Raw genomic sequence first — 25398 nt, forward strand, 5'->3', positions numbered from 1 at the left:
GATTCAAACTCCCGGAAGCGGCAGCCGCGCCGGAGGGTGTGACCCGAGGAAGCCGAGCGTCCGCTCCGCCTCGGGTGCTGTCCGGTTGCTGGAAGGCGCTTGGGAAAGGTGGCGAGAGGCGGCCGGGACCCGCAGCCCCGGGGCAGGGCCGGACCGCCGCGGAGGCGGGGTGGGCGGGCAGATCGCCTCGGCCGGACCCAGCGTCCGCCCGCCCGGTCACCTGCTCCCCTGGCTCCGGGCCGGGCGCCCCCCGGATCCCGGCCCTCAGCCTCGAGGTGGGTCTCACCCGGCACCCCCGACACGGGGCTGCGCCGAGGTCCGCTTGATAGTGCAGCGTTTTGCAGAATCAGCACGTGCTTTCGTGTGTTTTTGAGGTGAGAAAAGGAACCCCCCCCCCTTCACCCCCCCCCCCCGAACGCCCCCAGCCCTGCGCCGTCCCACCCGGCCCCGCCTGGGGCTCTGTGAGATCCGAACTCCCCCGGGCACCAGGTGGCCTGGAAGGGGTACCCCGGTGCAGGTGACCGCGGGATCGCCTCCAGCAGAAAGTGTTCCCCAAAGTAACGGGTGTTGTTTGTCTTTTAAATCGGGAGAGCTGGGGGGTGGGGGTGGGGCACCAGGCGAGCTGCAGGCTGTGCCCGGGTCCGGATGACTCGGTTGGCCCCCGCAGAGGGAGGGCTTCCTTGGGCAACCGAGTGGACGCAGGCACCCTGGCCTGTCTGGAGGAGGAAACACCGCGGAGGAGGTGGGCAGGACCCCGGAACGGGGAGGCGCTGGGCGAGGCCAGCCGGCCCCCTCCACGCTGGAGCTAAAAAGCAGACGTCCGGCCTGCTCCTTGCAGGGCTCCCGGGCAGCTGCGCAGAGAGGTCCTCGGCCCTGCCTCCCCCGAAACCTGAGTTTCACCTCTCTGTTGTCTCAGCCACCTTGGCTGAAAAGTAGTTTCCCAGCGGCCGTTTTATCGCTGGTGTGCAAACAGGAAGGAACCCTGGCTTTGCCTCAAATGATTTGCTTAGTTATCTTAAGCTTTCGGCTTGATTGGGCAGAAGTTCAGGATTTCCTTTTTTTTTTTTTTTTTCCTTGCTCGATGTTCATTTAAATCACAGGGCACAGTTGCCAGGTTCTCTCCTTTATTAGGGATGACCCTAAAAGCCACTTTCATAGAGCACCCCCCCCAACACACACACACATATACACTTATCCAGGTAGGCTTCCCCAATTTTTACTGCTGTGGCTTATCACTGAACCTTCCATGTTCTGAAAGGCATTTATCTAACAATCTAAGAATCTTTATTTCCTTGTTATCACCTGCTTCCTTTTCTCTCTTGACAGTTCCTTGATGTAAGAAAGCCTTCCCCTCCTCCCGCTCCTGTCTTCATCCAGCTGCCTGGAAAGCAGTCGGTGCCAGTACTTTCTTGAATGCAGGAATAGTCTTATTTTCCTAGATTCCATAAGGATCTGAAGATAAAGATCCTTAAGGGTACTTGGGCTTCCTAATTAAAACTTCGTGTAATATTACCTGCAGTATGTTTTATTATTTTCCTCTTAGAGATTTTATTTTTGGTTTTGGGGCCACACCTGGTGGTTTCCAGAGTTTACTTCTTGCTCTACTCAGGGATCACTCCTGGCAAGGCCCAGGGACCATTATGGGGTGCTGGAGATCCAACCTGCGACTGCATTGTGTAAGGCAAGTGCCTTACCTGCTGTACCATTGCTCTGCCTAGAATTTACATGTACACTTGCTACTGAACTGCCATGTACTTAGTGTAAATGACACTAAGTCTCCTAATTTTCTGTTTCTTTTTGCTTAATTAGGCCTGTTATGCTCAATTCCTTTCATTCCTGACTCTCCAACGGTCTCATTTGGGTTCTCATTGCTACCTTTTTAAATAATAACTCTTTGGGGAGATCTAAATTATGCCTCACTTATAAAACAGAAGATATACTATTATGTTAATGTCTTTCTGCCCAGTTATTATTGGGTAGAAAGATATCATATTATTTACAACTACCTTTTTATTCCTGAGTTAAAACATGTCTTTGATTGGTAATTTACTCTTTTCATGTTTTATTTAATGGTTTAATAATTGGTCACCTCATTTTATTCTTTTTCTTTTTAAAAAATTTATTTTTATGGCACAGCGGTAGGGTGTTTGCCTTGCACGCAGCCAACATGGCCGACCCGAGTTCGATTCCTCCGCCCCTCTCGGAGAGCCCGGCAAGCTACCGAGAGTATCTCGCCCGCACGGCAGAGCCTGGCAAGCTCCCCGTGACGTATTCGATATGCCAGACACAGTAACAACAAAGTCTCCAATGGAGACGTTACAGGGCCCGCTCGAGCAAATCGACGATCAACGGGAGGGCCTTTACCTTTTATATCTTGGTGAGGTCCGTCCCTAGATGGTGGAGTCTGTGAGCAAGGTGGCTATTTTGGATTGTGGAAGGAAGTGGCTACCAAGGACTCAGCTTGGGCAGACACCAGGCTGACCCTCCTGCCTTTGATTTACCCTGGTCCGTTCAGCCATGTGTGAGTCTGAGAGTAACTGCGGTTTTCGATCTCTTTCGAGATTTATTTATGGGTCTCTTGAAACAAGGCTGATAAAAGAGTTTGTATAGTGAGCTGGAAATATTCTGTGAGTGTGGCTCCCACATACCTAACTTTTGACTGTTTAGTTTCTCAGGAAACTTGGTCCCTCATTGTTGGGGTCCAGCTGGAGGCACAGTGGCAATTTTGGGGTACCAGGAAACCCGAAGGCACCATCAGACCAATGATGTACTCTCCCGGTGGGTACAAGTTGACCTGCTGGCTGCACTGTACCCCTGTCACTCCTTTTTTTTTTTAAGAAGACTCTCCTATTGAAATGTAAACTTGAACAAACTGTCAACAAGTTCCAGGGGTCTGTGTTTGATTTTGAGCCACACCTGGCTCTGCTCAGAGCTTACTCCTGGCTCTGCTTTTAGGGATCACTTCTGGAGGGACTTGGGGAATCAGATGGTTATGCTGGGGATCGAACCATGTCAGCTGTGTGCAAGGCAAGTGCCTTACCTGCTGTACTTGCACTAGCCCAAGCTAACATTTTAAGGTGTGAAAATCCCCCATATACTACCCAGATTTAAAAACATACTGTGATCTACAGCCCAGCAACCTTCTCGAGTCTTTCTCCCATATCCCACCGGTGTGGCTATTATTTCTGTTCGGTGATACGAGTCTTCCTATTTTGCAGGTAGGTGATAAGAACTTTTGAAACTTGATGTTTGACTTTTAAAATGCATACTATAGTATAGAATTATTTTTTTCTCCCAATTTCTATAGGAAATTTCAGAGATGTCTTCCAGAAGTCCCAAATATTTAATTAAAGGTAAATGGGGATCAAAGTCTAATAACTCCAGATCTGAAACAACACTAGAAACATTTAGGGGAGAAATTACATCCTTAAAAACATCGGTAGATGAAATCACAAATGGAAAAGAAAAACCAATGGAGAAAGAGAGACACAGATTTTTGGAGGTAAATGGCATTATAAATTTTTTAAATTATAATAAGCTTACTTTGGAGATGAGAAGGTATTATTTGAATTATTATTTTGTTTGCATGTTAGTTCACTGTGTAAAAAAAAAATTGCTTTTTAAGCCAGCAGATGGAATTTAGATTTTAATGTGATGGCTTAACTCCAGTTTATGTATTTTGACTGCTTTCCAGATAATCTGATTTCAATTCCTTTTGAGGTCAAGTCATGTATATTGGAATTTTCTATTAGGTCAAACTGTAGTTTAGAATACCTTCTTATAATTTGTAACGACATTTTCAATAAATAATTTAGGAATTTATTAGAAGTCAAAGGGCCTACAAATTTGATCACTCGAAGCCAGAAAGATAATGCTATAGGTAAAGTGCTTATCTTACACATGGCCAGTCTGTATTCTATCCCTAGCACTACATTTGGTCTTCTGAATACTACCAGGACTGGCCCTGAGAACAGAGCCAGGAGTAAGCCTCACTGAAATTTGAACATTGCAAATAAAAATAAAACGTATTGGGTAAGGCATTTGCCTTGCACGTGGCCGACCTGGGATTGATTGCTCCATCCCTCTTGGAGAGCCCAGCAGGCTACCAAGAGTATCCTGCCACCGTGGCAGAACCTGACAACCTACCTGTGGTGTATTCAATATACCAAAAACAGTAACAACAAGTCTCACAGTGGAGACGTTACTGGTACCCACTTGAGCAAATCGATAAACAACGGGAGGACAGTGCAGACAGTGCATTCTTCTTGATCATGATTATTTAATGTTATACACAATTCTTACTGGCTTGGTGCTTCGAGTCTGACAAGGTTCTGTGAACAGTGTGGTGCCAGAGGTCAAACCCAGGGCTCCACATGGAAAACATGAGCTTCAGCTCCTTGAACTGTCTTCTTAGCCCCAAGGTTTTCATTTTGTTGGCATGTAAAGTCACTTTGTGAAGTTGTTCTCTCATCCTTCTGTTGGTGCTTGCTTCCTTAGGCCAGCAGCAGTTTTAACAAACAGACCTTCTTTTCCTTTTGTATTCTTTTCCCCTTTTCATCTTCTTTATCTTTCAAATTGTTGAAAATGTTGAACACTACTTGATGATCACCTTCTAGATTTGACCAGATATTCCGATACAAAAAGCAAGTTAGTGAGTGCACTTTATCCAGCAATATAATTCTTGCTTCAGGTTATAAAGCATTTAGCATGAGCGTATAACGTTTAGCATGTAGCATTTCTATAACTCACTTTTGGGCTTTCAGATTAGCAGTAATGATGTGATGGAGATCATTATCTATCTATTATCTATGTGAGATGCAACTTTTCTTTAGCTTTTCTCATTATTGCAGACAGAGTTGATTTCTCTATCCTGGGTCTGTGTCTTATTTATTTTAGATTTCTTAACCCCCACAGCACTACCGCTTCGCAGTGTTATATTCGATTACCTCTCTGAGCTCTCTGAACATTAAGATCTTGACTTCATGGTTCTTTTGGTCTAGTAAAATGTAGCATAATAAACAGTTCATACATGCTGGTTGTAGTATATTGTTTACTTTCATATTTGACCTGGCTTTGTTCTAAGATTCTTCTTAGTTTATATCTAGAAAATTCGAGTCCTCGAAGCTGAGAGGGAGAAGAATGTTTTTCATCTCGCAGAGAAGGACAAAGAAATACAGCGACTCAGAGATCAGGTTAAGGCCAAGTATAGCTCTACTGCATTGCTGGAGCAGCTGGAAGAGAAAACAAAGGAAGGCGAAAGGAGGGAACAACTGTTGAATTCCTTGTCTGAAGAGACAGATGTACTGAAAAAACAGTTGTCTGCTACGACGGCAAAACTTGCTGAATTTGAAAGCAAAGCCAGCACGCTTCATTTATCACAGGTACTGATAAGTTCAGTAAACCCAGATTTTTTTCTAATATAATTTGCAGTTCTTTGGAAGAATGAGTTTATTAAAACATGCGCACCAAATTAATTAAACAGTTTAGTTCAGTATACCCACCCTTTTACTTATAGTCCAGTATCCTCTTCATAAGCAAAAATAGTTCACCTAACTTCCTCCACTGTTTTTCCCAGGGGAGATTCAGAACAGAGTCCATATGTAGCCACAAAAACCAAGAAGACTTTATTAGCTTTTATTTCTATAGTTTGTCATAAAAACAGTAAGCTTCATTTTGTGTAATTTTTCATATTTTATACATAATCATAATAACAAGTATATACTTATGACTATACTTCCCTCCCCCTTTTTAAATTTTAGTCACTAATTTAACAAGAGCAAGGATTTGTAAGTAGGGCAGATCTGAGTTCAAATCTTGGTTCTGCTACTTACTAGTTATATAAATAAAATCCTTAACTTTTCTAATCTTAAAAAACTATACTAGACTTTGCCAGACTTCTCTCCTAAACGTGTTTTCACATTGATAAAATTACTTGAGAATAAATGTGATGCTACATGTAAATTGCCTAGTATAGTGCCTTGTTTATTCATCGGTACTCAATATGTCATTTCTTAGCGATCAGGTCTTTGATTCTTTTGGAAATACAAAGATTTGAAAAATACCAACATCACGGTTATTAATACGACCTATGGTAGAGAATCTGTAGATTTTCAGATATACCTTGGTAACCATTAAGATTTATCTTTGTGCCTTATTTCCCTTGTAGGGTAGACACGATGATGATCAGAGCTGTATATATTTGCATGTCCTTTACTAAATGGAGTATTGAATGTTTCTACAGACGAATTCTTATAATTTTGTGGTCCTCTACTATCAATTTCTGTATCAGTCAGCGTGACAAATCGCTATACTGAAAAACCTCTGAATCTTCAATGCATTTCTTTTCCCTCATGTCCAGATTGAAGGAGGCTATATTTCAGAGTGATTTAGAGATCCTGGTTCCTCTCCTAGTGTCTGTGCCCTCCCTTGGGATAGAGATGGAACCCTTCGCCAGGGTCTCTGTCTACAGCAGCGAGCTTGAGAACTCATGTGGAGAGCTGGAGGGTTTAGGAACCAGCCTGGCTCTTGCCCTTCTGCTTCCAGAACATTAGACATAATTCAGTCTGCTGGCCCCGCTAACCCCAGAGAAAGCTGGGAAATGTAGTCTTACAGTATGCTCATAGAGAAGGGTTGGTCATAGTGTCCATCTAGAAGACTGATTAGAGAAAAATAATTACATTTCTAGACAGGTAAATGTCTAGAGTGCCTGCTTTGGAGAAAAAAATTTTTCCTTCCTTGCCAGCATTTGCTAGTCTCTCTACTTATACCTGTTAAAATACTCTAGTATGATTTTTTTATGAGTTTTGTTGACCAGCCTGGACACCTGACCAGCTACTTTCCCTTTTTTTTTTTTTTAAACAAATTACAATTTAGTATTTCCCCAGGTTTTGCTTAAATAGTCCAGTTTGTTCTGTCTTTTGGTAAAAACCTCTGGGCTATTTATTTTCACTAAGGACTTTTCTGGTGCTCCTGGGATCCAGAGGACCTCAGATAGATCTTGGGTCTAATATCAAATTAGATAAAAAATCTGAGGGTTTCAGATCTACTTAGGAAGCATCTGATAGAGATTAATTCCCCATTGATGGCTGTCACCTGGCTTGATTGCTCACCAACATGAGCCAGACCTGGATTTGGGGTTGATTCTATGAAGTATAATGTATTATTATGGAACTAAATATGTCACTGTCACTGTCCTCCCATTGTTCATCGATTTGCTCGAGCGGGCCCAGTAACATCTCCATTGGAGACTTTGTTGTTACTGTGTTTGGCATATCGAATACGTCACGGGGAGCTTGCCAGGCTCTGCCGTGCAGGTGAGATACTCTCGGTAGCTTGCCGGGCTCTCCAAGAGGGGCGGAGGAATCGAACTCGGGTTGGCCATGCTGGCTGCGTGCAAGGCAAACGCCCTACCGCTGTGCTATCACTCCAGCCCGGAACTAAATATAATAAGGAAAATGTGTATTGCTAAATTTGTTATGTTAAACTCTCATTGGTTTATTTGTAGACTGTGGCTACAAACTGTTCATCGATGAATAATATTCACGAAATGGAAATACAACTGAAAGATGTAAGTTGATTTTTCTTTTATTTAAGTTATAGCTAAAGAAAACATTAATTCTTAGGTTTCGTGGAGCTTAACAACTTTGATGCTGTGACTTGGAAAAAACTTGTTGAGACATAGACTTGAATAGTTAAATATCATCTTTCTAGGTTTCTACCTTTGAATCTCTATCAAAACCCATGCTTCTAACTTAAGTCTTTTAAGCTAAAAAGTGCTAGAAATCATCTTTCACTATCAAATACCTCCAGAACCTCCCTTCTCTAGTAAATCTAATTTTTCACAAGTGTCTTATAATTATAAAGTAATTTAATTCCTCTTTCTTATCTCTTTTTAAATGCATATGAGATGCATGCTTTAGTTTGAAGTTCTTCCTTCCTTGGAGCCAGGATTGCGTTTATTTTTGTTTGGAAAGAAAACACATTCTTTATATACTTAGTACAACTTAATAGGTTTTTTTCCCCCTAGATATGCAGTGAAACAATATTACTTAAAACTTAGGTGGATTGATGCAGTGTCTCCTGCATGCCTTGCAGCCCATCACGACAGTTATTTATCTTTTGAGAGCCCAGCAGCTCTAGCCCCATATTCCTCCATATGGCCCCCAGAACATCATTAGAAATTTGCCATCCTTTTCTAAGAATCAGTATTTGCTATGTCAAAATAAGTGTTAAGACCTCTGTTTACCTTTTTAAGGCCGAGCTGTATTATACTTTCAGTTACTATTTGGGTATGACTAACATTTTGACATAACTACATGGAATTAATATTATAAACTATTGCCCAATACCACTAGCTTTAAAACCAAATAACTAAATGGTAAATTTAATAGACATTTCTTTATTTTGGATTGCATTGCTGGCCTCTCTTAGCAGTGCTCAAATGTGGGGCCAGAATTTGAACATGGAGCTCCTTCATTTGAGCTCTCTCCCTGGGATATTTCTTAGTCTTCACTCACTTTCTTAAAGATGATTTTAAAGCAAAGTTTAGGAAAGATTAAAAAAAAGTTTAATTTTCAGGTTAGTAGCAAAATTGGCAATGGAATAGAATACTTAAATATGCTATTGTTAGCATGTTTTACATACTTTCTTTTTTTTATTTCTCCTCATCCTTGTACCCTTAAGTGTGTACATTTTCTGAACCATTTAAAGTGAGTTGCATTGATTCATGGACTTTTATACTTACATGTTTTAGTATGTATTCATAGGAATGAGAATGTTCTCATTCCACAGTGCAAACAGACTTTAATAAATGTAACATAAACTCTGTACATCTCTAATCTGCCATGACAAAACTCTCAATATTTTATTCCTTCAGTTTATGGAAGCATTTTAATATACATTGAAATTTTGGCTCAATGAGTATTAAGTAGATCCCTATCAAGCCAGATGAAGCATTTTCATGTCAGTTTACTGGGCACCATTTTTTGTTCTTTGTATTGGTGGACAAATAATGTTCTTGGTTTTGGAAATGTCAAGTAGTTGCTGAACAAAAGTATAAATAACATAAAGCTAAAATACAAAACTAATGCAACAACGGTAATTTTTAACAGTCAAAATTAATAATATCAGTATTTATTGATAGAAATCAAAGTCATTTATTGTTGAAACTATGAAAAGAAAAAAGCAGATGAACTTAGTGAGTAGGGAATAATGAAAGGCGTAGTGATTTATTGAAGTAACATCACCATCTTGTGGAGTTTTAGAATATTACCTCTCAAACCTCAAAGTTACAGTTTTATTTCTCAGACTTACGTGATGTAAGGATAAGTTCATACAAACAGGAAAATTTTTGTGCCATCCAACATCCATTTAAGTTTTGTATAATAAACTATTCATAAATGTGTTTGAATTTCAAATTTGACATAAAAAGACTGTGTGTGCGTGAGTGTATGTTTTTAAAGCACTTTTATGTCACTTTTCAGGAACCTCCAAAGCAGTGCTCCTGTGCCGAGGGCCACTTCCAATCATTTTCTGCTGTGTAGTCTGGATGGGCCAGTGCTCAGGCCTGGGAATGTAATATAGTTCAGGCCTACTGGTCTCGAGAGTCACCAGAGCCACCTACTCTAACAATGCTCAGGGCTCTCCAAGGCCACACCCACCGTATGACCTCCATGTCTACACCTACCAGTGTTTAGGTGGCCCCTGGTTCTAGGCATGGAAATTAAGGGTTTATATATGGGCTTCAGTCCTTTGAGCCCCTGACCCCCAATGGACACTTATAAAAATATATTCCAGTATATGTGCTTTACTTCGGCAAAGTTACCATGTAGCGTGTGTGTGTGTGTGTGTGTGTGTGTGTGTGTGTGTGAGAGAGAGAGAGAGAGAGAGAGAGAGAGAGAGAGAGAGAGAGACGAACCTTGTACCATCTCTTCCTGGCAGTTCTAAAGAATATGAAGTTGTAAGGCCTGCTTAACACTTTACATGGAAAATAATGAATTACAGTGGGTCTAGGATGAATTAGGACTTGAAAGATTAAAAAAATAACTATACTAATCCTACTATTGCAAAGGGGTTTTTTATTACTTAATGACTAATAGATTTTTAAAAGATTTTTTTTAATGACTTTTGTATTGTATGTGAGAACTGGCTAGATTAGTTCATGCCCCTCTCTCTTCCCTAGATACTTTCAGACATCGGTTCAGTCTGAAAACCTGCTTAGGTGTTCACTGATTTTTTTTTTTTTTTGATTTTTGAGTCATACCCAGCGATGCACAGAAGTTACTCCTGGCTCTGCGCTCAGGAATTACCCCTGGCGGTGCTCAGGGGACCATATGGGATGCTGGAAATCGAACCCGGGTCAGCCGTGTGCAAAGCAAACGCCCTACTCGCTGTGCTATCGCTCCAGCCCTGTTCACTGATTCTTGCAGCCGCAGTTTTCCCATGTTATGTTGTCATCATCATTCGCAAACATATCAGGCAGCCATTTGCTGCAAAAATTGTGACATATTCTCAGTCCTATAAAACAAGGTATCTACACCAGCCTGGGCCTAGCTGTCAAAAAAGACTCATAATCTAGTTAAGAAGTATCATCAGGAAGCAGTCAACATCATGAGTATGAGAGGCCATATCGATTGCACGTACAGTAGAAGCATATTAACTTACAAAGGAGAAGGAGTTTGGTGAGGACAGGTAGGGTGAGGAGGCTTGAAAGAGAAGCCTGGAATCGGAGGAACCCGATGAGAGTGGTATGTTGGTGAGCATGTGTCGTGGGAAGGTATTTAAGCGCTCTCAGGAGAGAGAGAAAATGTGAGCAAAACCCAGAGAGTTGCAGAGTTGGGGACAACAAGGTAATAGTGCAGGAAAGGCCAAGCCAAACCTGAAGAGATGGGAAGAGACAGATTGCATATCATTTTCTTTCAGCTCAGAAGATCGCTTTAGCTTCAGCAAGTGGTGTAGAGAAGCTTTCTATCTTTTTCCAGTTACTAATGTAATTAAAACAAGCACATGGGGAACTGAATGAGAGGTTGCATTGAATTTAGGAATGGCTATTTTGGCTTAAAATATTGAATGTTATTGTACTGATTAATCTAAAGCTCTTGGTGTTGCCTGCTTTTCTCTCCCATTCCTGGCTGGGAGATTATCCTCCAACTCCAAATGAATAGAACCATTACTTCTGTTTTCTCTGAATCCAATCCCAGTCAGGAGTACTCAGTTCCAACTGCAATTCATTGCTCAAGTAGGCATCCGTGGGGGCAGAGAAGCCAGAGCATGGATAACAGGGAACTTAGTTATCCAGCACAGGTGCTCGACCATCATGAAGGCCTGTTCACACCACTGTGCGTACCTCCCCCCAGGACACTTGATGCATTTTGCATATGTGACAGGTTTAGATTTGTGGGGCCTGTCACTGCGCCTTACTCAGTGACTTAGCCCTTGGGAAGCAAAGTAAGCAAAGGGGACAAAGCCCTCCTCTTGGAACTGAGGACCCAGGTTGGAGAGGAAAGGGATGTCATAATCTCACTGCATGCTATGTAAGGAATTCTCTTTTTTTCCCCTCCTGGCATCAGCAGATGAAGTGTAGTCTTTGCCTGAATTTGGCCTTCTTGGGGTACCAAAACTGGAGCCTGTGAAACAGGGGTAGGAGGCGAGGCAGAGGGGTAGCGGGTAGTCAGTGGGGAGGCCGGGCTATCCTGGCAGGCTTCTATGACTTTGCTTTTGACTGAATTTCTAAGAATCGCATGGCTAAGAACAGTGAGAGTTAGACCCGGATGACATAGGTGTCTGTTCTACCGTAGCCATAATAAAGCATTTCATACATCTCTGCTCCTTTGTCCGTATTTTCCACTTTCTTTTATCCATTGATAAACCGTTATTAGTGGAGTTTCTTACATGAATATTTGCTGATGTTTTACCACAAATCAGGAGGTATGATCCACAGAAAATGTAGGTATAATTTGGAAAGGAAGACTCCCAAGCAGTGCTCAGGGGCCTGAATCTATACTGTGATTCTCAGCCAACTGCCAGACAATTAAATGTAAGGGGGGAGGATGAGGTGCTGCTTAGGCCATGTGGTGCCGGGCACCAGGCTACCCTGGTGGTGTTTGGGGGCTACTAGGCCACACCTGCTTTACTGGCAGGGCGGGGGTAGGGGCATGTAGCGCTAGAGATGGAAGGCATGCACTCTAACCCCTGGGCCATCTCCCTGGCCCCATCAGTATGGTTATGAGATTTTAAAACGCATGCTAGGTGACCTGGCAAGGCTATCACAGAATATCTAATTTTTTGAGGGACAGATGGAGAAAAATGAAAAGCTAATATTAGTGGTAACCAAGACTTCTTGTAACTATTTTATATGAGCCCAAAGAACTTTTTATGTGCTGGTGCTTAGGAGATAATACAGGAGTTAAGGTGCTTGCCTTACGTCCCACTAGGCCAAGTTTGAGTCGCTGCCACCACATTTGTCTCCCAGCCAAGTGTCACTCCTGAGTATGGAGCCAGGAATCAATACCCCAGATCCAGGTGCACACCCCACCCTGCCACCCCACAGAGCTTTTATGTGCTGGAAAGGAACATCACTTGGCTCTTTTGTCCATTTGAAGATTTTGGTTCTTCATGTCGTTATGATTTTCTTTCATTTTCACATCGAGGCTCTGGAGAAGAACCAGCAGTGGCTTGTGTATGATCAGCAGCGAGAGGCCTACGTGAAAGGACTTTTAGCAAAGATCTTCGAGTTGGAACAGAAATTAGAAGCAGCTGCTCATTCACTCCCACAGCAGACAAAAAAGATGGAATCGGAAGGTACTGATATAAAAATGTTCTTTGGGCATAGGCCTTCCTGACATTTTCCAACAGGAGAGAGTCATTAAATTTAGATTTTTATAGATATGTGTTAGAAAGTAAAATACACAAGTCTTTCAGTCCTGAAGGAAGGAATTCCATTTTGGTAAGTTTTTTTCCTCCCTCTTCTTTATAAAAAAGGGCCTGAGGCTTGGTAAAAGGTATCTCTGATAGATCTGAAAACTTTAAATTTTCTTCACTAAGATGCCCTCTTTTTATGCCTCCCCTTCAAACTTTTTCAGTATTATTTTCTCCAGAGCTGGTCTTGTCACTGGTTATCTTTGATTTCCTCCTAGTATTTATTCATATTGATCCCCTGGAGAAAGGATACATTTCACAGAAGACCTTAGTCATTTGAATCTTACCAGAGAGTTGTGAGAAAGTTTATGAATGATGCTTAGATACTCTAATTGTTCTATTTCCCTGACATCATTGCAACTGAAATGCACAAAGAAAGAAATTAACAAGAACCCTAAGAGATGAGGCAGGAAAGATCATTCTTTCCAATTTTCAGATGAAAAAATATGTTTAGCAGTTCTAGATGACAAGCTAGGAAAGGAAGAGAGCTCGCATCCCATGCAGTCAAAAGACTGACGATTCTATGGACTGAAACCTTAAATTCTAGAAAGGTCAGGAAATATACCATGCTTATGAGCTTGGACTTTTATGTCTATAGCTAATACTGAATTGGCTACCCTAAAGGGGACAAAATTACCACTGTAATGCCTTCATAAATAGAATTTTAGTTCTGGATTGTCTAATTTTTTTCTTTGGCATTGCTTTTTTGTCTATATGCAGGTTTCTTAATTTCAATTTTTAAAATTTATTTGAGGCACTATGATTTTCAATACTGTTAATGATAGGGTTTCATGCATATAACATTCCAACAATACACCCTCCGCCAGAGTGTCTCTTCCTTCCACCATTGTTTCTGGGTCTCCTTCTATCCATCACCAGCCCCCTCCTCCCTGCTACCTCTAGGTAAGTTCAATTTTCTAGGCAGTCTCTGGTTCTGTTGTTTTTGGCCATTTTTTATTCCCTTACTATGTTTCTTTATATCTTATATATGAGAGACATCATTTTGTATTTGTCATTTTCTTCTAACTTCACTCAGCTTTCTAATTTCTAGTTTCATCCACATAATGGCAATTTGCATAATTTTGTCTTTTCTTGGAGCTAAGTAGTATGTATATGTCTCTGTCTGTGTGTAAAATATATATATATATATATATGTATATTACAGATCTTGGCTATTTTGAATAGTGCTGCAATGAATATGGGAGCCCAGATGTCTTTTTTGAATACTTTTCGAGCCCTTGAAATAGATGCCAAGAAGTGGAATTGCAGGGTCATGTGGAAACTCAATTCTTAGTTTTTTGACACATGTTCCATGTTATTTCCAAAGTGACTGAACCAGTTGACATTCCCACCAGTGTGGATGGGGATTTCTATTTTTCCTTCCACGTTCACACTAGAACTGGTTGTTTGTATTTGGTTTTGTGTGTGCCAGTCTTACTGGTGTAAAGTGATATCCTATTTTTATTTTGGTTTGAATCTCCTTCATGATAAGTGATGAAGAACATTTTTTTTCATAGACTTATTGGCCATCTCTGTGTCTTCATCGAGGAAGTGTCTGTTTATTTCATCTCCTCATTTCCTGCTGGGGTAATTTGTGTTTTTGTTATCAGTTTTACAAGTTGTACACATGTTTTATCAGACCAGTAGAGGCCCTTATTAAAGTAGTAGACTGGGACAGCATAGCCCTGTTCTACGTTCCCATCCCATCCTACCCTACCTATATTCTGTCCCCATGTAGTAGCTCCATTTAGCATTTTCGTTTTTGGTTTTTGACCACTATCTCCATAGCTATAATGAGTTTCTAATCTATTTGTTGATTGATCTTCTTTAGACTTCAGTGAGTTTTCCTCGCTACCAAATGGTTATATTATTGCATTGATTCTTTCATTTATTAGTTTTGTAAATTTTTATAATTTACCCAACTTGTTTTTTACTTTGCCAGTTAACAATCCTGTGTCTTAATTAAGAAACAGAGGAACAAACCTATACAGAGCAATCAAGAATCCTGAAACAAATTTGTTAATAGCAGGTTTATATCATATAGGAACTAAATTATAATGCTTTGAATTATCTTTTCTATAAACAAAATCAACTCTATCTTTATGACAAAATTCATTTCCATGTTTATACACAAAAATAATTTTTATTTAGATATCAGTTTTCTATAAATCTTTTAATGACTAAATATGTCAATCAAAGATACTAGGACCATTTAAAGCACAGGTTCCCAAAGAATCAAATAACCCTGAAGAATAAACCAAGCAATCAGACATTCCATTCAAAGAACACCTAGTTTTCATGCCCATTTCAAACCCAGAATTCTTTCTGATGGGGCTTCCTGACCCATGGTTCTCTTGGGTCTAGGAGTTAATTCAAATGGAACACTCTCACGCTGGGTTCAATCCTTGGCACCGCATGCCTTCCTTAGTATTACTGGAAAGACTAGCCCAAGCACTGCCCAGGAAAGTAGTCCTTGGAGCACTGTCAGATGTGTTGTTGTATTATGTTTTTAAAAAGCAAAACCTAAAATAATAATAATAATAAGTAACAGAGGAGAAGTGGGTGAAGGTTGTTTGTTTAAATAAAACTTTACACATAAAAAATAATCCTGTGTCTTGACTCCTCATTTTATAAAGTGAAAAAGTAATTGAAACATGTATCTTTTCAGGAATACATATCTGTTTTGTAAAATGAATTTTGTGAAATATCCTGATATATTTGTCATAGGTTATCTTCAAGAAGAAACGCAAAAATATTACAGCCGTCTCTTGACAGAAGCAAAAAAAGATCTTGAGGTTGAACGACAAACTGTGACTCAGTTGAGTTTTGAACTTAGTGAATTCCGAAGAAAATATGAAGAAACCCAAAAAGAAGTTCAAGATTTAAATCTGCTGTTGTGTTCACAAAGGAAGGCAGATGTACAACATTTGGAAGATGAAAGGCACAAAACAGAGAAAATAAAACAACTCAAGGAAGAGAATGACATTACCAGGGAAAAACTTGAAGTAGAGAAAAAGAGATCTGAAGAGCTCCTATCTCAGGTGAGCTTAACCAACAAAGGTTTTCCATGATTTATAGTTCCAAATTTTCATTGTCTTTGCTAAGTATCAGGAACCTATTATAATTACCAGGAATTTTAAAAATAGGATCAAAATGAGTTTCTGCCCCTTTACTGGAGTCCATATTTATATAGTAAAAAATGGAAACTGACTGTAGACCCATCTTTAAATTAAGCAAGTAAAATTTAAACAGGATAGTATTACATGGAGGAATTGGGGGCAAGTGGAGGACTCATTGTGGAGATGGTATTTGGAAAAAGACCCGATGACAAAGACCTGGCAAGACAATGAGTGGAATTTCTCTCTGCAATCACGGAGGCAATCACGCACCCAAAGGCTTTGAGAGGAAAGAAGGCATGTATCAGAAGGTCAAAGAAGATGTGGTATAGCAGGTGGAATCAAGGCTGATTCTTAGACTTGATTGAATTGATGCTCCTTTCTTATTCATTTACATGGTACCTCTGTGCTCTCAATTTCCTCCCATCTTTGTGCCAGGCTACTTCTGTAGTATTGTAGTTAAGGAAGTTAGGATGATAAGAATTGTCTAATTTGACAAAAGCTTAAATTCTTTGCTTGACTACATGAACTAAAAGAAAGGATGTTGTTTGTATCCATGCCAGGTTTGTAGTCCAAGGTGCGTGGTCTTTTGCAAGTCACCTAACTTCTCTGACTCATAGGTTATTCACGTGTCCTCTTAATAACAGTAACCTTTTCCTGCTGCGTTGGGCCTTTGTGAGACCTCAGGAAGAGAATGTAAAAGTGCTTTGTAAACAAAAAGGCTAGGTAAATGTTAGTTATTGCTATATCATATTATTATATTATAGCAGTCATTTTTTGTTTGTTTTGTTTTGTTTGGAGGCCACACCTAGTGGTGCTCAGGGCTTACTTCTGACTCTGCACTCTGAGATCGCTGCTGGTGATACTAGGGGGATCATGTGTGGTGCCAGGGATTGAACTCAAGTCAGCCGCATGCAATGCAAGTGCCGTCCCTACAGTACCATCACTCTGGCCCCTGTAACATTAATTTTTTAAAAATCGTTGGTAACATTTGCTTTCTTAGTCTTTGACATTTTCACTTCTGCCTCCAGATTTGAACAATATTTACACAGGCCAAGTAGAAATGGTTGAGATTTTTGCTCCAACTCTGTGGCCCAGTAGACATGACCTTGCCAGCTTTGTTATTGTTCAGAGAAATATTAGCTGATGTCAGCTCCTCCGGGAAAGTGGGTGTCCCTGCGGAGTTCAGTGCTGCTTACCGACTACCTGTGTATGTCCTAGGCCAGGAGTTTTCGACCGCAGATCCATGGACTGGCGCTCAGCTGCAGTGGTACTGCTCAGCTCCTTTCATCAGACAGTTGTGCTTGTCAGCAACCCCTCCCCCCCCCAACAGCTGACGTGATGCATACACCGTGCAGGGGTAACTGGCAGGTGTTCCAGTTAGAGATGTGAGACTGGTGAGCGGAGCTTCCCAAGGCAGCTGACTAAAGGTCTGATGTTGGTGTGACATTGGTTCTGTTTGTGTCCTCTAGGTCCAGTTTCTTTACACGTCGCTGTTAAAGCAGCAGGAGGAGCAAACAAGGGTGGCTTTGTTGGAACAACAGGTAGGGGTTGCTTCTGAGTTCACTTCAGCAGCCCATTAGAAAACAATTTTTCCTTGTGTTTAAACCATTCTATGTAAGGTCATTGAAAAGTTGTGAAGAGGGCGGGGAGTTCTTCACACTCGGATTAAGGTTGGAGTGCATGCTTCGCCTGAAAGCATAAGTTTTAAAACAAAACTTCTGAATCACTCCCCTGCACCCCATTGTTCCCAACTTGTCGCTGGGTGTGGCCTTGGAAGTCCCCTGAGCACCACTGGGGTGACCCAGGGGTTCCCAGCACCGTGGGGCCCATGTAACACTGTAATACCCAGTCCTCACATTGAACTGTCTGGCCTGGTTGGCTGACAGTTGCTAGGAGTGACCCCCCGAACTCATGAGCACTGCTTGGAAGGGTCAAAAATAAATGAATGAATAAAGATGGAAGAAACACTTTTATTTTAACTTTAACAAAAAAATTAAGAGAAACCATGTTAGACATATATTCCTTTTATTGTCTTTAGGTCAAAACAGTTTCTCTGAGGGTAAGATGGTAGGTCGCTTGACAAGGAGATGTTTCCTTGACAGATTTTATTCTCTCCCAGATCCTGTAGTTCCTACTCTGGGGTAACATGGGGGATCTCCCTAATAAATATAAAGATACTCCATTTATTCTCAGGATATAGATTGTTAGCACATTTTAACCTAGGGAATAGCTTTCTCTTTCCACCCTCCTCTTTCTCTATTAAAAATAAAAGGTGTAGAAGAGGAGATTGGAGACAAGCACTTTTTTTTTTTTGCTTTTTTTGGGGGTCACACCTGGTGATGCACAGGGGTTACTCCTGGCTCTGCACTTAGGAGTTACTCCTGGCGGTGCTTAAGGGACCATATGGGATGTTGGGAATTGAACCCGGGTCGGCCGCATGCAAGGCAAACGCCCTACCCGCTGTGCTATCTCTCCAGCCCCAACGAGCACTTCTTAAACTGTTTCATTCACCTGTACCTGCCTCAGTCATTGACTTCGCTCTCTGGATAAGCTTCCTTCAGCTTCTTAACACTCATTGCTAAGATGAATTACTAAGATGGTAGGTCAAAGTTTTGCTCCTTTTTCTTTGACTATAATTGTTTTGTTCTGTATATTTTTTCAGATGCAGGCTTGTACTTTAGACTTTGAAAATGAAAAAGTTGACCGTCAAAATATGCAGCATCAATTACATGTAATACTTAAGGAGCTCCGGAAGGCAAGAAGCCAGATAACACAGCTAGAATCCTTGGTGAGCCTGGATCTTATTTTCAGACTTATTTTCTTTTTTCTCTTTCTGCCATCTTTCTATTTATGTATTAAACCAGTTCTTTTTTTTGGGGGGGGGGGTTCAAACCCAGCTATGCATAGGGGTTACTCCTGGCTCATGCACTCAGGAATTACTCCTGGCAGTCCTCGGGGGACCATATGGGATGCTGGGAATTGAACCCAGGTGCAAGGCAAATGCCCTACCTGCTCTACTATCACTCCAGCCCCTTAAACCAGTTCTTAACATAAGTAGACCATAACTTAGAGAATATAAAAAGAGAAGATAACTTAAAGAATGACTGTTTTTTAAACCAATAATTGATAGAGCCCTGTCTTCTGAAGCACCTGTCCTTTGAGTTTGAATTTCAGCTTCTGAAAGAGGAGCACATTCTTCTCAGAAATGATCTCGGTACCTGGGATTATCCCCCTGTACCTACCCCTAGTGGTGTGATTCTAGAGGCTTTAGTGACCTAGGGTAGGAAGTTGGGATGGGAGACCTCCCTCCTTATCATCAAAAATTCTATTTTTCTATTAGAAAGAAAGGAATAGACAGAAATAATAGACTTTTACTGTTGGGATACTGTTTAAAGCACATTTTGTGGGTTACCTGAAAGCATAAGTTTTAAAACAAAATTTTTAAATTTCATTGTTTCTTTAAGGGCATAGTGTTTGGCTTATCTATGTTGCTAATAATGTCTTAGGCCAAATCTGCTCGGATTTACATTTGTTTGTTTATCTCCATTAGTTCAAGTTTTATATGTTATCCTGGCAATGCAGAATATTTGCAAATGATGAAATGTTACAGTTAGAATTTCTCAGTTTCCATGATCACGATCACAATCATCCTGTTGTTCGTCAATTGCCTCGAGCAGGCCCCAGTAACGTCTCCTTCGTCCTAGCCCTGAGATTCTAAAAAGTGCCACATTCAAGGCTCTTTCAGGGTTAGGAGAATGAGACCCATCATTGTTACTGGTATTTGGCATATTTGGTACGCCACAGGGAGTTTGCCAGACTCTGCCGTGTGGGCAGGTTACATTCGGTAGCCTGCCAAGTTGTCCAAAGCAAGAATGAGATAATAAGATGTCCAGGAGCTGGGTTTTATAGTCTCATTTTCCAAAGGAGGAAAAAAGTAATTGTCTGAAAAATTATTTGTGGTGCCTGAGAGATTAATCTAAGGGCTGGAGCACATGCCTGGCATGCAGAGGCCTCAAATTCAGTCCCCACAAGCACTGTCAGTGGAGCATTGCTTGAGACTCCACCCCCTCCTCCTGCCCCTCAGCAATAAATTATTCTTTGTCACTTACTCTTCAGCATTATTAATTCATTATCCTTTCCACCTGGTTAGACAGAAACATGAGTGAAGCTGCCTTGGATTTTCCAGACCAGCTCATTGTCCATCAAGCAAACAGAAAATCCCTAAAGTTTTGTAGTGATCAACCAACAGCATCATCATTTTTCGTAGACAAAGTCATTCAATCATGCTGAACTAGGGCTGGAGCGATAGCACAGCGGTAGGGCGTTTGCCTTGCACGCAGCCAACATGGTCGACCCGAGTTCGATTCCTCCGCCCCTCTCGGAGAGCCCGGCAAGCTACCGAGAGTATCTCGCCTGCACGGCAGAGCCTGGCAAGCTCCCCGTGATGTACTCGATATGCCAAACACAGTAACAACAAAGTCTCCAATGGAGACGTTACTGGGCCCGCTTAAGCAAATCGACGAACACCGGGAGGGCCTTTACCTTTACCTATTTTCAATACTTCACTGATTTTTGACCTTATGAAATTGAAATGTATGATGCTCTTCATGATTGCTTATCAAAGTATAGAGTATTTGTCATTTCGTGTCTACTTTCCTGTGTGTTCCTACTGGTCATCTTTTCATAGTGTACAGTAGAATCTTCACTTTCAAATGTGACTGTTCTAAGTTCCTCAAGACAAATCATGGGAAAAACAGAAAACTTCATAGGTATTAGACAATATCATTGCTGGGGATTACCTGTTTGATGTGCTCAAATTCTTGCTGCCTTGAACACTCCATGTAGTTATTCACTCCCGAACTCGCCCCTCTTTTTACAAGACCAGCTAAGTATATTTAATCAGTCTTGAATACAGGTCTACCTTTACATTTGGTGTAAGGATTTCAATAAAACCTTACTTTGTAAATACCACACCCTAGTACTTCCTGGGCAATTTGAGTAATTCATAACCAACTCCTATGTTCCTGGACATGAAGAGCAGAGGTGAAAAGAAATCTGTCTGCAGTACTGAAGCAGCTAGAATATCTATGGAGTAGTTACCCTTGTTGAACAGTAGGCCTGATAGATGAAATGTGTTTATTTTGACATTTTCAGAAGCAGTTTCGTGAGTTCGCCTTCACAGAGCCGTTAGTCACTTTCCAAGGAGAGACTGAAAACCAAGGAAAAGTTGCCTCACCAAAAAGTCCTTCTGCGGCATTGAATGAAAGTCTGGTGGAGTGTCCCAAGTGCAATATCCAATATCCAGCCACTGAACATCGAGACCTACTTGTCCATGTTGAATACTGTTCCAAGTAGCAAAAAAAAAAAAAAAAAAAAAAACTTTTTGTTTTCTTGTCAAATGTTTCAATACTGTATCTTACATTAGCTTATGGACATTTTTAATAACTTGCTTCATCAATTAAAAAAAACTGTGTATCTACCTGTAAGATTTGGGCATTGAAGTAACATATTTTGATTTGTTTTGTTTTGTTGACTCCTTGCAGTTTTCTTGGTAGCGATACCTCCAGGAAATGGTTCATATTCAGGCTTCAGAGATACCAGGTGGTAAGCAGTGAAGGCTGAGACGACTAGCATTTTGCACTATTACTTGATGGAGGAAATGTAGTTTAGGTTTATTTGTAGGTTAAATCTTTTGCACCAGGAAGCAACTATTTCACGTTTTGGGAACATAAAGAAAAACATAAAGGAAAATCAGAGGTAATTAATGCTTTACTATGCTAGTATTTTTTTACCTACAATTTCCATGTAGATGCCCATTCTTTTAAAAAAAATGGTAATACTTTTATATTTTCCTACTGTTATCAGAGAGCAGTTATTAGAAATTTGGGGATTTTATTGATCCCTACTGATGCTTAACTATTGAAAATATAAATCTAACTGTTCTAAACATAATGCATGATCTATTTACAGGATGCTCTTAAGTTACAACACACATTTTTATATTAATTGGCTATAATTTTAACCTGAATTTCATTAACATCTATTGGTCAGCTATTATTTAAATGTTTCTTTAAAACAGAGCCATCTACCCGTCCCAGATTTGCAAATATTTTACTTATTTATTTTAGCCACTCTTAAAAGTTGGACAATGTAATGAACAGATTACTTATTTGAATATAGATATATATTGTATATGCATGTGTAAACCAAAAAGTTTTTTATTCAGGTTTTCTAAAATGCTTATTAACACTGGGCTATTGTTAGTAATATAAAGAAAAAAATAAAATTATTTAATAAGTTTTAAATATGTGTAGTATATATCTGTATAGATAGAAATTGTACTATGTCTGCCCTGAGAGGAACATACAGCGAAGCCGATAAGGATATTTTATAACCAAAAACTACCTGAAGGAGGCAGGCGTGGATACTTGAAGCATCTTTGTTGAAAGAAGCAACTCTGGTCATTACAGATGCTCCTGAATTATCTGTAAAAAAGGCAACAAAAGAGTTTCACCATGTTTTTTCTTTTTTTTGACCATAGAAAATGTAATAATATAAAAAGTTTCTCTCTTTCTTCATAATCTCAGGTAGGCAGTGTCTTTAATTACAGGGAGTAGATCTGTCTGTTGTTCTGCTTGACAGATCTCATTATATCACACAATGTCATGACATCTGCCAGAGAATTAAGCAAGTATATGCAGTAAGGAAGATGTTCTCCTTACCATTTTTTTTAAGCAAGTTAGATATTGTCTCTAGTTTGCTCGAGCGGGCCCAGTAAACGTCTCCATTGGAGACTTTGTTGTTACTGTGTCTGGCATATCGAACACGTCACGGGGAGCTTGCCAGGCTCGTGCGGGCGAGATACTCTCGGTAGCTTGCCGGGCTCTCCCAGAGGGGCGGAGGAATCGAACTCGGGTCGGCCATGTTGGCTGCGTGCAAGGCAAACGCCCTACCGCTGTGCTATCGCTCTAGTTTATGATTTGGAAAATGCTTTGGGCACTAGAAGAGTCAGAACCAGAATCCAGGTCGTTGGTCCATGCCAACATGGCCACAACGTAATGCATAATAGAAGTTCCAATCTGATGATCACTGGTCTTTGATTCTAAAAGCTACCAAGTGATCTCTATGGAGTCCAGATGCTTACTTTGTCCTCTGTGTTCATGTGCAGGGTCTATAGTTAGGGGCCTTCTCTGCCCACTTCATCAGCCAACATCTGGGCTCTGATAGCATGTATATATATCTTTGGAAAACTTTCAAGACCGTGACCATCTCTTCTGTGGAAAGCTCTGACACTGCAAAGTCTTCTATACTTTCTAACACATGATTCAGGACAGAACAGGTTATTCTTTTTAAGATTTTGTACTAAAGCAAGAAGTCAGTGGAAGGTACTTAAAAGATCTAAAACTCTTTTAAGTTTGCATAATTAAAAACTCTTTCCTTCATTGTCTGCCTTCATGGCAGATGACCACATACTTCAGGGCATGTTTGATCCTGGTTGAATATTAATTGTGAATATTAAGTATAAGCCTGAAAATGAGCTGACTAATTTACATATCAGTTTATAATTGCAAATCCATGAAAGGCTATGCCCCGCACTTTGGAGGGGGGGGGCGTTGGTAATAAATGGTAAAGAGGGAATATAGACTCCGTCCACGGTGTACCCGCGCCTCCTGCTGCCCATCAAATTCTGGGCCTGCTATGTCACAAAACTTCTCTTGAAAGTTTTTAAAAGAGTTACACACTGAGTTCTGACAAACATAACTTTTGTATTATAAATCTTGCCATCATCGAGGTTTTAGACTTTGTTATTGCCCTTTTAGCTTCCTTTAATCTTTTCCAGGGGGGGCTCTGCTGCAGTGTTGGGACCCCCTCCCTGTGATACTCTGACACTCATGGCCAACGGTTCAATGATAGACTAAGCGGTGTGTGCTGCTTGCACCCCTCAGTGCTTGCCCTTTTTGGGCCCCAACTTACAGCACAATGTTTTGACACTCACCCGTGTTGCATGTATGTTTAATACATTCCTTTTTACTGCTAGTAATATTTCATTTTATAATATATCAGAATTTGCTTTTTTGATGAGACGTTGGAGTGTTTCTTGCACAAGTATTTTTGTCGTATTATGTCCCTGTCTAGTAAGTACTTAGAAGTGGAATTACTGGGTTATATGCAAGGGGCTATTTTTCTTTACTGAGTCAAAAACTATCAAATACTTTTCCAAGGTGGTTGTATTCCCTCCAACCAGCAGTAAATTGAGTTCCTGTTATTCCACATGCTTCTCAGCACTTGGTCTTGTCAGTCTTTAGTTTTAAGTAGTCTTGTGATATATAGTAAAATTTTGTTGTAGTGTACAGTTTTGTTCCCTGATGACTAATGATGTTGAGCATCCATTTCTATAAATTGGACATTTGCATCCCTGTCTGTATGCCTATTTGAAGTGTCTTTATAAGTTTTTTTAGCCATTTTTATATTGGACTTTTAAAATTTATTTATAGTAGTTAATATGAATAATTTTTGTCAGATATTTGAAATGGGAATATTTACTGCCATTTTGTGGTACACCTTCAGGTTTATTGTTGTGTTGTTGCTTTTTCTGTTTGAGTTTTAGTTGGTTGCACACCATTTATTGAAGAGACTTTCCCTATCCAAATGTACTAGAAATTTTTTTTTGTAAATCAAATGACTGTTCATTGCCTTTTATCTGCTTATTTGGCTGTGCAACAATATTGTGCTAAATAAATTGCTGAAATTTTACTGTAAGTTTTGAAATTATGGTTTGCAAGTTCTCCAGTATTCAGGAATAGTTGAGCTAATAAATATCCTTTTCATTTGCATGTAAGTTTGAGGGTGAGCATTCAGTTTTTATAAACATCAAGAATCTAGATATTTCTGGAAAACTAATATCTGGACAATTCAAGAATATTGTACATTTCTCTTATTATTCTGATTTTTTTTAATTCTCTCAATCATGTCTTATAGTTTCCATTCTTCCACTAAGTTTATTCTTATGTATGTGGGATTTACTTTAGATGCTAAAATAAATGGCATTTAATGATTTAATTATGATTGTTGTTTTTACTATGAATTGGGTTTTTAAAAATATATATACACAAAATATAAAAATGTCTCACATTTACATGTATTTTTCTGCAAAGCCTTTGAAAATCAGTGTGTGATTTTGCACTTACATCATATCATAGTCTAGACTCACCACTTTCAAAATGTACAATAGTCACATGTGGCTACCAGTATCTTTGATTCTTTTTTTGAGTTATTATTTCTCTATTGAGGTCTCTGTTTCTTCACCCATTTTGTCCAATTCCTTCAAATTCAATACTGTTTATAGTAACTTAAAATAGCCATT

General features: G+C 40.2%; 1 protein-coding gene across 1 annotated transcript; it reads left to right on the top strand.

Annotated features, from left to right (window-relative positions):
- Positions 1–3319: 3319 nt before the first annotated feature.
- CEP55 (centrosomal protein 55) lies at positions 3320–21389 on the top strand. The gene is made up of 8 exons (XM_056130403.1): positions 3320–3502; positions 5106–5381; positions 7505–7567; positions 12648–12798; positions 15643–15956; positions 17504–17575; positions 18697–18822; positions 21189–21389. Exons 1-8 carry the CDS (start codon positions 3320–3322, stop codon positions 21387–21389), a joined length of 1386 nt encoding a protein of 461 aa, XP_055986378.1.
- The last annotated feature ends 4009 nt before the right edge of the window (positions 21390–25398 follow it).

This window comes from Sorex fumeus, unplaced genomic scaffold, assembly GCF_029834395.1.
Source record: "Sorex fumeus unplaced genomic scaffold, SorFum_2.1 ptg000078l, whole genome shotgun sequence".
Lineage (NCBI taxonomy): Eukaryota > Metazoa > Chordata > Mammalia > Eulipotyphla > Soricidae > Sorex > Sorex fumeus.

What these genes read in the sequence shown, in the direction of transcription:
- CEP55 (XM_056130403.1), top strand. Translation starts at nt 3,320, where the DNA reads ATGTCTTCCAGAAGTCCCAAATATTTAATTAAAGGTAAATGGGGATCA. An exon ending in GCACGCTTCATTTATCACAG is followed by an intron (nt 5,382 to 7,504) that starts GTACTGATAAGT and finishes GTTTATTTGTAG; the next exon opens with ACTGTGGCTACAAACTGTTC. An exon ending in TAACACAGCTAGAATCCTTG is followed by an intron (nt 18,823 to 21,188) that starts GTGAGCCTGGAT and finishes TGACATTTTCAG; the next exon opens with AAGCAGTTTCGTGAGTTCGC.